Source organism: Phalacrocorax aristotelis, chromosome 4 (assembly GCF_949628215.1).
Source record: "Phalacrocorax aristotelis chromosome 4, bGulAri2.1, whole genome shotgun sequence".
NCBI classification, from domain to species: domain Eukaryota; kingdom Metazoa; phylum Chordata; class Aves; order Suliformes; family Phalacrocoracidae; genus Phalacrocorax; species Phalacrocorax aristotelis.
The window spans coordinates 75,019,737-75,032,061 of record NC_134279.1 but is presented as its reverse complement, the minus strand read 5'-3'; the positions used below and the strand labels follow the sequence as shown (position 1 = coordinate 75,032,061).

At 41.1% G+C, this 12,325-nt stretch overlaps 1 protein-coding gene across 5 annotated transcripts in view; it reads left to right on the top strand.

Annotated features, from left to right (window-relative positions):
* The window catches only part of LOC142056719 (NELL2-interacting cell ontogeny regulator 1-like), a 28,449-nt gene that overhangs the window by 15,365 nt on the left and 759 nt on the right, over nucleotides 1–12,325 (top strand). For all 5 annotated transcript variants that reach the window (XM_075092051.1, XM_075092053.1, XM_075092054.1 and 2 more), the window contains 4 exons: nucleotides 3,032–3,158; nucleotides 3,372–3,422; nucleotides 5,601–5,743; nucleotides 7,558–7,646. In XM_075092051.1, coding sequence (XP_074948152.1) covers nucleotides 5,620–5,743; nucleotides 7,558–7,646 — 213 coding nt within the window. In that variant the 5' untranslated portion in view covers nucleotides 3,032–3,158; nucleotides 3,372–3,422; nucleotides 5,601–5,619. The remainder of the gene's footprint in view (nucleotides 1–3,031; nucleotides 3,159–3,371; nucleotides 3,423–5,600; nucleotides 5,744–7,557; nucleotides 7,647–12,325) is intronic.

Below are 12,325 nucleotides of genomic sequence, written 5' to 3'. Positions count from 1 at the left end.
TCTGACAGATAGGGGCTGCAGGAATTGGAGTTACTGACAAGGAAATTATTCCTAAAATTACTGGCAGGGAAAATGGATGGAGGAACAATTTCAATTATTTGTTGCTACCAAGATATGCAAGACCTGTTCAGGGAACAAAGGAAGGCTTTATTTCTTAATCTGGTCACCCTGACACTTCCCAAGAGCTTTAAACTGGAAGGAAAAGAATAAGAGACTTGCTGTATGAATAGCTCATATATCAGAGTGTGGGACAACGTGATCAGCTTTAGGTAGTTTGGCATTATTATTCATCACATCTGCCTGAAGGCCTCAATCAACACTCCAGCCTGGTGGTACAGTGCCAACAAGTGCAAACACAGCCCTGCCCTTGAGCATTCGCAGGCTGGGATTACAGCAGGATGACAAGGGGGGGACTCAGCGAGAGGTGTGAGGCAGCGAGATATTGGTTTAACAAGCACATTTGCATACCATCAGGAGTCACAGCCAGCTTCCTCCCCAGGCTCTGCCAGGCAGTAGTGCTTTGTAGGATTCATGGCAGAGGTAAAGCTTAAAAGAGGATTTGATGGAAGACAAGATGGTACCTTGTGGGGAGATTTTTACCACAATTTAGAAGGCAGGCTGTGAGGAAGCATAAAAATATCTGCAGGAGAAGTGACAGAATCTGTTATCTTTAGTGAGGGAAGAAAGTTTTCTGCTGTGACAGAGTATTAGGTTTAAGAACCAAGGAGAGACCAAGCAGTGAAGAGGCTTAGAGGTAAAGGCTTGAGCTTTTCTCCCAATCCCACAGAAATATTTATAGTATCAAAACATGTGCATTCAAGATGAAAAATTGAAATCTGAGGAACAATGCTTTTATGCTTTTTAGCTGGTGGGGATCTTGGAAAAAAAAAAAATTGTGTTTGACTTCATTATAAAAATAAACTGTAAATTCTCTCTGCTTACCTCATGAATGATCCCCCAGGGCAGCTGGGGAGTCAGGACGTTCCAGCTTTCATTTAAATGTCACTTTTCATGCTGAGCCTGAGGTGCCACATGACTACCACTGCAACTTCGGGCACACCAGTGAAATTGCCACTGAGAGCTGTTGTGCAGGTGCTGTATAATCCCAGTTCTGGTCTGTACTTCCAGTTTTGTGGTGCTCTGGGGCCAACATTTTAACCACCCGTGCTTTGTGCATGAGTGAAATAAGAGAAGGAAAGATTTTATTGGGGTTGTAATGTTCTGGTGGGGATATGCCCCAATACCCTTTATATAAGAGCTGCTCCCACTCTGCAATTCCATCAACTGAGCATGAAATGTATTTTTACTCTGTTAAGCTTATGTTTAAAAAGGAGATAGTTTTGAAGCAGAAAGCCAGAAATTATCAATTTGAAAACTGTCAAAATATTTTTTTTTCAAAACATTTTAAAAATAAAAATATCCTATAATGGGGTCTCTACTTCCTCTGTGGAAAATCTCCTCCTTGGTGAACTGATATTTTCCAGTTGAGAAAATATTAGCTTCATTGGAGAGAAAAGCTGGTGCTTGACATAGTTCAGAGTGGTGAGAAGTGAATAAAGAAGTAACGTGATTAAAGTCTAAAAAGAAAGTTGTTCCTTGCAGGACAATTAGATTTAGGAAAAGGCTAAAGAAGCGAGATCATGGTAGCTGGTATGAGATGCTCAGAGCAAAGAATTTGGCAGCTGAGAATGAGAAACAGATTTTTTTAAATTGTATTTAATGGAGTCAGAAGCCCATTGCATGGGTCTAGAAGAATGAATCAGTGATAACACCTGAGCTACCAGGGCTGGCTTCTTGGTGTTACTGTTGTGATAGATAAAGGACAGGATTTGGGAGAACAGGGTAAGATTTACTGGGAATGATCAAGAGCACAGGTTAAGAAAAGTTATAGATAGATATGTGAATATCTGTATTATTTATCAGGAAGGGAGGCCAAGGTGTGAGATTAGATCATGAATAAAGTTCTGCATTTGTAATTTGTGTATAGATAGGTACTTAATCAGACCAAATCCTGTATGGTTATCTCTGCAGCAACAATGCTAAATCTTGCTTGCCCAAAAGAACAGTCTCTAAAAATTATTTTCCCCTTCTTTCTGTTTTTATGATGTATAGGGATGGCAATACCATAATTAATCCCCTCTTGACTCTGCTTGTGGATGCTGTAACTTCATATAGCATCATAATTACACACTGAACACCTCAAATTTTAGCTTCTTACTTAAAAAGTTGAATTAATGGGAGCAAACAATTCCCCTTGGGCTGTACAGGAGAGACAGGTTACAGAACATGTTGAAAAGAAAAATGTTAGCCAGCAATTCAGTCATAATTCTGAAAAGGAGTTTCTGCTCATAAAAAAAAACAAAACGTTGTGTCCCTGATCTTCCTGGACACTGAGTGCCCCCAGCTCTCACTGTGAAAGCATTTAAGATTAAGCCCCTATTGAACCGGCTAAAGCAAACACAGAGCACAGTCCCTTTGAAGTTCCATGCATGGTTCCCAGTGCTGCACCTGCCCTCAGCTGTGCTCATTCTCTCTGGAACAAGAACTGCTAGTGTCTAATTTGTGATGGGAGATGTGCTTTTGGGGGGAGGTGCGACCCCTGAGTTTAGCTTTGCTTTGACAAAATGATTTTTGTCATCTGCACTCCGTTATTGTATGGCATTCGGCACAAGTTCCATCAGTGTCATTCTGGAGTATAGCTTGTGGGGCATTGAAAGGGGAAGGCTGGAAAAAGGGAGTGAAGTTTATTTGGAGTTGGGACTCAAATTCCCATTCAGAGTTTAAGTGTCTGCACGCTTGCAGCTGTGCCTGGCAGCCCTGAGACTGGGATCACAGAAACGCCCAGGAAAGCAGGCATGACTGGTTATGACCCCTGTAACTCAGAACCATTCAAATGGCAGATTGTGCACTGAACAATGCCTGGCCTTCACTGAAGTCTTACCTGTGACATGTCCTGCAGTTTCTGAGTGCAATCCCATGGTTTTTCCCGGTTTCCTGTAAAGCAGGTTTAAATTCTCATGGTTATTTTCAGGCACTATGGAAGCAAGTTGCATGAATGAGGCACCACATCCAGCTGAGCAGACTTCGGGAAAACCATTCAGCAGACTTCAAGACAGATGAATCAAACAGCCTGGCTTTAAAAACCTTAGACGGAGCAGGTAAGTCACTGTTGGAATTCACATGTCAAAGCAGAAACATCCTTCCCCAGACCTGGGAGACACAGTCTGTTCCTCTTTAAATCTATGCTGTGTGCTGCAGTGCTCTGCATTGTTGCCATGGCAGAAATCTCCCCATAGTAATAACCTCTTTCAGAGAAGGTTAAAAAGAGACAGTGCACATGCTCAGAAATGCTGTACTTGTTCTGTTCGCAGTTTGCAGCGGCCATTTCAAAGAGACCGTCACAAAGACAAGAGAGAGATCAGGTACTGATATTTTTTTCCTTTGTTAGAGGGGATTACTTTTCTCTTTCATAGAAGTCCATGCACAGATCTGTCACCATTCTCAGTTGCACTGCAGAGAGAGACCACCCTTGAAGCCTGTCATGATTATTCCTTGCAGATAGCAAATTCCCACAGAATAACTAAGAGGCACTAGTTAGATGTGGCCTGAGGTGATTGCTGCTCTTGGGGAGCAATTATTTTGCAGCAGGGCTCACATATGAAGCCGAGCTGATGCTGGGGTGGGTGATCTGTAAGGTACCCTGAAAAAGTTTTACAGAGTATCTGATTTGTTTTGTTGGACCGTCCTAGCACTCATAGTCAACTATGAGAATAGCCTCTGCTCCTACTGACCAGGAGGCTTATGTCTTAGGTACTTTCAAAGGAGGCTGGTATTATCTTAATTTACTGTTACTTGGAGACTCTGCTTCATCCTGTTGCAAAGCCTGGTGTCTTTGATTGTACTTGCTTTGGTTGCAGATCACCGTTAATTAAAACAGAAAACCCAAGCCACTTGCTATGATTTTAATCCTTTTATTTTAAGGATTGTGGAAATAAGAAAAAGGATCACATCAGATCACTTCTGAATAGTGGGAGGGATAGGAAGCCCAGTTCTGAGGTTATAGAACTTACATTATCAGATCTATTTTTCTGGTGTGGGCCCAAATATATCTTTGACCCTACATGTGCTTGTGTGTTTCTTGCTTTTGAACCATGCCCTATTCTTACATTTAGGTTGAGGTGCACAGGAAGGGGATGTGTATATTGCTGCTCCTTTCCTAGGTAAATTGGTGGTTTGCATGTGCTGCAAGTGTTCACACACAATTTGCAGCTTCAGATTAGCTGTGTCTGAAACGGGATTGCATATATTGAAGAGCAAGCTTGTTCTATTCTGTGTTTGCGGCAAGATGGGGAAAAACCTCTCCTTTCCTGCCTCCCTCTATTGCCCTTCCAAATGTGAAACACAAGCTGGTTTGGGGAGTGCCGTACTCTTGCATTCAGCACATGCAGATTTGAGGTCCTTACGCAACATCTTTTGCTTAGTATGCACTGACTTAAAAATCAGGAAGAGACAGAATGTTGTCCTGCTTTTCTGGGTTCAGCTAAAGAGAATTTTCATGTGGCTTTTATTGTGTTGCTACAACTTAACCTTATTTGATTCTTTCTTTCTTTCTTCCATTTGAACATACAGGAACAGAAGTTAAACTTGGCTGAACTAATGACCACCCTAGCAGTTTGCCTAGCAGGATTCTTGAGGCTTGGATTGAAATCTGTAATAGAGACTTGCAGTTTGAGCCAGTCCAAGTTTCCCATATTCCCTCTTGATCTGAAAAATCTTACCTGTTGGATCAAGAAAATACTTCATTTTAAACCTGTGTACTTATAAAAAATTTTACCTCTGTATGAAGGGGAGGTGTTACTGGACCAGACTGTACCTATGTTCAGGGCATGGTGTGGCCTGGCTGTAATCTTCAGGAACAAATGGATGGCTGCAAATAAAGGTCTGAAGCCCAGATTAGGAGGGGAAACAGAAGGTCAAACAGTTTTGATGCATTTACCATTAGAAATTCTACCTATGAATTTGTGGAGGTTTAACAAAGTCTTTTCCTTCAGCTACTTTTATAAAGGAGTAAGTTTTTATGATCAGTGTGGTGCGTAGTTAATGATAATGGTTAGCTTTAGTTATTATACGTGTGAAAAGATGGTGCATCAGTAAAGCAAGTGGGTGGGTAAAAACTTAATTTCCAGGTTCAGGTCTGTTTCAGCCAGCTTTATAATGCCTGCAGTTTTTATCTTGAAGTTTAACAGTGAACCAGCTGTCCAGATTCATATGCTGGACTGGGACTGTTCAGTTATAAAAAAGATTGGAGTCACAGAGCAGGTAAAGCTGCTGGCATCCTGGCTTGCAAATGAAACCAAAAACTGTCTAGGGACTTCTGATCTTCTCCTTCATGTCTGGGGACATTCTCTCCCGGTTGGGTTTTATGTGCACTGCTGGAAAAGTACAGAGAACTTCTGTCCGTGCTTTAGATATAATGATTTCTTTTTTCTTTCAAAGGAAGACTGCTAACGTTTTAGCCATCAGGAACATTAAGTTCATTTTAACAAAACCTTTTATCTGTAATGTTCCTCACTGACTTGTTCATGTCTCTTGATAAACAGAGAAGCACCTATTCCCAAGATGCTGGCACCCTGCCTTCTGAGAAGAGTGGTCTTTACAGTTCCTTTAGTTTTTGTGGTTGCACTGCTTCTCACGGAACCTGTTAGATCTGATCAAGAAGCGGGAACAGCCATACCAGCTGAAAGTATGTACACCCTACAGTCCTCTCATACAGCTTGTACTGTAGTTTTAATGTTGCAGGACTTCATATCACTGTAGCTTGTCCAAATAATTCAAACTATTTTGGACATGCCTTGCTTATGACATTTCAAAATCACAACTTCATAGCATACCAGTGCTGCTTTTCTCCTGCATCCAAGACTCTCCACTTTATTACCCTTGTCTCCTGCCTGTTGCTGTCTTGCTTGTCCCTGAAATCTGCCACTGTTCTGTACCTTTTCTTTTGTACAGCCCTTTCATTGGATTAGCTCTTTCTATGCCAGGAGTCACCCTGCTTGCTTTTCAGAGACATTTTTGAGACTTGCTTTTTTCAACTGATATTGACTCTTCATTGCATCTTTCATTCTTGGTAATGTCCACTGTATTAAAGTCAGTAGTTTTTATAAAAAAAATTCACAATCAAGATGCCAAGAAGGCACACTTTGTCAACACTTAGTCTTGCAGCCTTCCACCACCTAATTTTCCTTTGCTGATCTGCGTTGAGTTTAATTTACATCATAAATATAATGGAAGGTCCTTGCATCAAGTTGTTGAAGTGGAAAATGCTGTCCTCTCCTTATGTCTGGTGCACATATAATAACAGCAAGGTTGGGTGGTGGTACAACAATGAAAGAGGAGGTCTGTGATACTGTTCAATGTTTATTTTTAAATCTCTTTGTTTTTCTTTTTTTCCTAGCCAGTTAAAGAATTTGGCAGACTCCTTTCACCATCAGGCAGGACTCCTGTCTGCTGGTTAGTACACAGATCATGAGCTGGAAGCTCATACTCCAGCTTATCAGAGGCATGTAGAAATCAGTCAAATATCAAGTGTTTGCAAAATAGGCTGACAGACATTGCAGGGTTTTCCGATATCAGTCTATGTTTCATCCTTTCTTCCTTACCAGACCTCAAAGAGCAAACTAAACCTGTGCTCAGAATTTCTCACTTGCACAATATTTCCTATGAAGTCAGAGAGCTACAGGAACTGAGAAGCAGATAAGAGCATATGTAGATCCTGATGATTCGAAGACATTTCATCATGTCTATATTTGTTCCATCTCAGTACTGCTATCTGTTAGGGCACAGCTTTGTGTTACATGATTATCAAGGCAAAGCAAGCCTTGTGACCTTCAGTCTGGATATCTAGATATAGGAATGCTACCTTAAACACTGCAATTAGTCCAGAATGCAGCAGTTCTGCTGATCAGCAGTGCCCACTAATGACAGGGCATTGTGTTTATCTGTTGCTTGCTTCACCAGCTTTGGACAAACCTGTATCATATTCAAAGTTAGAGGCTAAGTGATCTGTCTTTGTGATAATGTAGTCAATTTCATTCCATTAGCTTTCTATTTAGAGCTTAAGTTTGTGAGATTAGGAGACAAGATTTTTCAGGGAACGTGTTCATGGTTTCAGAGGTAATTTCTGAAAAATCAGATGATGAGGTTGAAAATGTGCTCAGGGTTGGTGGAGCAAAAGGAAAGATTCAAGTTATAGGTTTCATGTTTCCCCACTATGAACTGTGACAAGAGAATGACAAAGGGAACAGCAATAAAGGAGGAAGAAAATTTTTAATGCAAATTTGTTGAAGTAATTCTTTTGTCATTGAGAGACTGGGTGGACCATCATGATGGACCATTCACAATAACCTGGATTGTTCAGGAGTGCATACATCAATACTCTGTGGACTCTTTTCTGTAGCTCTTCCTCATACTCAAAATCACTGTTTATTCCTTCTACTTAATACTTCATGCCATATAGTCATGATTATCTACTAAATGCTCTACTAAATGCTCTCCTAGGTCGTCCCTGTGTTGATTGCCATGCATTTGAGTTCATGCAGAGGGCTCTGCAGGACTTAAAGAAGACAGCGTATAATCTAGACACACGGGTAAGAAAACATTCAATTTCTTTTTTTTTTTTTTTAATACGGACAAAAATGCTTCAGATAAGACTAGAATGGATTTTGCACAAGACAGTCAACTGTACTGTCCTGTCTTCTAAGGTGAGGCTGGGTAATGACATTTCACCTCTCTATGCAACGATCTGTGGAATTCTTCTGTCTTGGGCTATCAGGGACACTAGGAAGCTTAGGAAAGACTGAACTCACAGTCCTCAGCCCTCTATCCTTCTCTTGCCAAGTTACACCCAGTAGTGCTGCTATTCTCATTCCAAATGCTGAGCGCACATCTTTGTTTTTATGTTAGGGAGAGTAAGGTGAGAGCATAATTTATATTTATTACCCAAAAGGAGAGAGCCAGCTCAAACAAAAAGCCTACTAAAACAAAATTCTCCCCTGCACATGCTTTTACCCTTGGGGAGAGGCTAAGGGAGGAAACATCATCTTGTAGACACTTTTCACATTGCTTTGATTCCATAATGGTAAAAAATGCCACAAAGTAGAACAGCATAGGGAATGAAACCGGTTTGGCTTGCAGTCAGTGTGGAGAATTTGCCAAGGTTGGTATCTTCCTTCTGTGAGGGAAGTTGAATCTGTCTCTAGCTACTGCAACCTGCCATCTGTGACTAGCTGTATCCCAGCTGCTGTCAGATAGCCGTGTCTCAGGAGGGCAGCTTTTTCCCCACCTCCTGTGTACCCTTTAGCTGAAGTGTTATATCTACACTCTCGCACAGGTTTTTCAACAGAAGGCGCTCAAAACTTTTTTGCTATTCTAATCTGTGGTCAAGGTTGTTCTCAGTTCAAAGCCTGCAAACCAGCATCTTTGAAGAATGGGTTGAGGTAACTCCAAGCAGGGTCCATGACGTTTAGGTGAAAATGCAGGTGCAAGAATGAAGATGCCTTGAATTGTGGCAAAAAACCAAACAAACATTCCAACAGAACCAGATTGGTATGTAGCACATTTACAGTTAAACAAAATCTGTTGAATAATTATGGGTCAAATGTATTTTGGGCTCCTTCATGAAGAAACCTCATTAACGAATGCATCTCCTGAGCACTGTATACAGCCCAAACAAGATGTTCAGATTGTGCTGTAAAGTAGTTCTAGCACACCTTTTCCTTCTTTTACAAACCTTTGAACTTTTAACCAGAATTTCTACAACTTTATTAAAAAAATATCTCAACTACTAAAATCTTCTCTGGTTGTCTGGCTGTGGCAGTGACCTTTATGACACCTACAGCTTGCAGACCAAGAGAGAAGCTTTATAAAATACAGATATCCAAAGCAGGAGTAGCAAAAAGTGCCCCAAAGATAGCAACTGTATTTTAATACATTTTAAAAAATAAAAATAAAAGACAGCCAAGGAGAAGAAATGAGGATACAAAAAAGGTTTGGTTGAGAGGAATGTCCTGTTATTGACTTTCACATCTGTAGATTTGACAGCAAGCCTGAAACTGTGGCTCCATGATATAGTCTCACCAAAACAAGCCTATTGCTTCCTTATAAATTTAAAATCTAAATAATTTAATCCCTATTGAGATCCTTCAATGCCTCTGGACTAGGACAGGCCTATTCCAGTCATTAAGCTGGGAATTCTGCCTACATCTTCAAAAGACACGGAAATATTTAATAGTTGAGGACTTCTTGGAAGCGCCTTCTACAGTGTTTCAATTCTTAGTTTTATTATTCAGCTGTGACCTAATTTGATGCAAACTGGGAGTTTTAAGACAATTGCTTTCAGCCACGTATGTAGTTTACATTTGACTATTTTAGTCTGTTTTGGGGCAAATGTTTCTGTCCCCGAAAATACAATTCCTTTTGTTAATATTCCCACTGGAGACACTAATTTCCCTGAAAAACTCGCTTTTGTTTGCAGGCAAGATTTTTAGATGATGACTAAGCAGCTCCTAACTGTGTTGGAGGGGGAGGGATTCCCAAAAGCTTAGAGAAGAAATTCCCATTTAATGTCTCCTGCAAATCTCACCCCGCAGTTCTGTACAGGGGAAACCATATAGTTTTATTGCACAACTCACGAATTTTCACACTTAATTTGGCTCTCTGTTGACCTGCATGGTGTCTCACAAAGCAAACTGACTCTATCATAGGTCACATAACCTTTTATGGGGGCCATAGGCTATATCTCCTTCCTTTTACAAGACTAGACATGCCTGTAACCTACACTGTTACGATGATCACTTACTGATTGACAGGCTGGCTGCATTTTACTCCTGCAGTAAGAGAAGGATCACAGATCACCTCTGAGAGGCTGGCTACTACCCTTGCACATTCCAGATCTGTTCACCCCCCTACATACCATTTTCCACCCTTTCGTTACTGCTGGCCCCTTGGAGCAGGCTGCAGGTTGGATTAGTTGTTTTAACAGCAGTGACCAACTTTTCTGGCGATATCTGTGATTCACCACTCAGTGAAAGTGCAGCATGTGGCAGGTGCAGCTCTGATCATGAACTAGGGAGAGGGTTCTTGTACTGCTGAAAGGGAGCTGCTACCATCAAAACCATTCGGCCAGTTCACAGCCAGCTCCCTACTGCATCTAAAAGCTGCTCAAGACAGAGGCCAGCAGGGAGCAGGCCATAAAACAAATCCTGTAAAACAAACCCAGTCCATGGGCTACACAGGTCACTGTAAATCTGCGCTATAGACACCTATTTTCAAAATTCCAACACATTTTTTCAGAGTTAACCAGTGGACACTGCATTACAACTTTAAGGAGCTCAGGAACTACATTTTTAGCTGAAATTTATCAGCTTTTTGGTAGGTTCAGAATCTGGACCCTGCCCTGCTTTTTTTTTTTTTTTGGCGGGGGGGAAGGCAGTTTTGGGTTTTTTTGTTTGTTTTTTTTTCCCCAAAACATGCCTTAAACCACTAGGGAATAATAACAAATCTCGCTGCAAATAATTTTGTGGTCATGCTCAAAAAACAGTCTGTAAAGCTGTATTTAGTGCCATTCATTTTGTTCTTTATACATTTCTAAACTGTCAATGGTTATTTGGAATGTTCAAAGCACATTAAGTTAGATGTGCCCATGAAAGTAAAAACAAAGGCTTGAAAATGTTATTAAAGATATATAAGATGGTAAGCAGCCTTGCGGGGCTTATCTCCAAAGCTCTTGGCATGCTGTCAAGGTCCCTTATTCAAACCATTGCAAATGGTGTCAAGGAGATGGTGAGAAGGTGGTGACTGAGTGTTTTTTAGGTGATTAGCAAAGTCTGATCAGGTCTTTTGAGTTTTGCAGGTTAGCTGAAACAATCAAAAGTGATACTTGATTTAATATAGAACCATAGAACCACAGGGCCGTGTCTAGTGATTTATCATCTGGGAAAAACACCTGATCAATAGATAGCTTTTCCTGTACTAAGAAGGCAGGTGGTAAGCAGGTTGCTTCAGCCCAGCTCTGCTCTAAGTGCCTTTAGCTGATGTGGGTCAATGGATAACACAGGTTTTAAAATACAGCCTTTAATCACATGGCAATTCCATCTCATGAAAATCATAAGACAGGCAGATTAAGGATGAATTTTGCTGGCATTTAGAGCTGATAGTCTTCATAATGCTGTTTTTTTGTGTAGCTGGTTACACCAGTGGGGATTAATTTGGTGAGTGGACTTCCCACAGCTAGTGTGTCCCATGACAATAAGGAGGAATTCCTTTCTCTGATTAGACTGATTCTCAGGTACATGATAGACAAACTGAGATGAAGATATGATGTTGATGTCAAAAGCTCTGTGCTCCATCATGCACCTACTGAAGCCACAAGTGCTCCAAAGAGCCAGGAAAACCAAAGTGTGTGTGTGCTAGTGAAGAAGGACTCCCAGATTACCCTTATGCAACCCTGGTGTCCCTTCCCTGGTCCTCAGTCCCTTCTCACACAGGTGGGCTGAGGGGGTGCAGGCCTTTCTGATCATACCCAGCTCCAGCTCTGAGAAGTTCCCAATCCGCCCTCATTGCACCAGAAAATCCCTGTGGGCAGCAATGATCTCTTGATATTGATGAACCCCAGTTCAACTGGGGGACCTCTGCTTTCACCAGTTTGAGACCTCTTTCCATGAGAAGACAGCAATCTCATCGCATGTTTGAACAGTGATGGCTGTATGCCAGCTCAGCATCTATTGTGAATTTTAGGCTCCAACAGCTTATTAACAATAACAACAGTGAAGCAGGATAAGTTAAAACAGAAGTAAATTCTTCACTGAGAGGGTGGTTGGTCACTGGAAGAGGGTTGCCAGGGAAGTGGTCGTGGCACCAAGCCTGTCAGAGTTCAAGGAGTGTCTGGGGAGTGCTCTTAGTCATATGGTTAATTTTAGGTAGTCTTGTGAGGAGCAGGGAGTTGGACTTGATCCTTATGGGTCGCTTCCAACTTGAGATATTCTGTGATTCTATGATGAAATTATGCCTTACTTTCTCTGTATAACTTTCATCAATGAGTCCAGGCTGTAATACTCTGTTTTTTTTAGTCTGTTTTTAAGTAAAAAGAAAATTTCTGACAGGTTTTTGGGGGTTTTTTAAACCTCTCATGAACTTGAGAGCTTATGCTCCAGTTTGTGCAGTTGAAGTAAGATTGTAGGAAAGACAAATAACTTTAAACAAAAGTAACAGCACCCAGACACATGCTGAATGTACTAACGTGAAAAACATGAACATGTACCAGACTGAA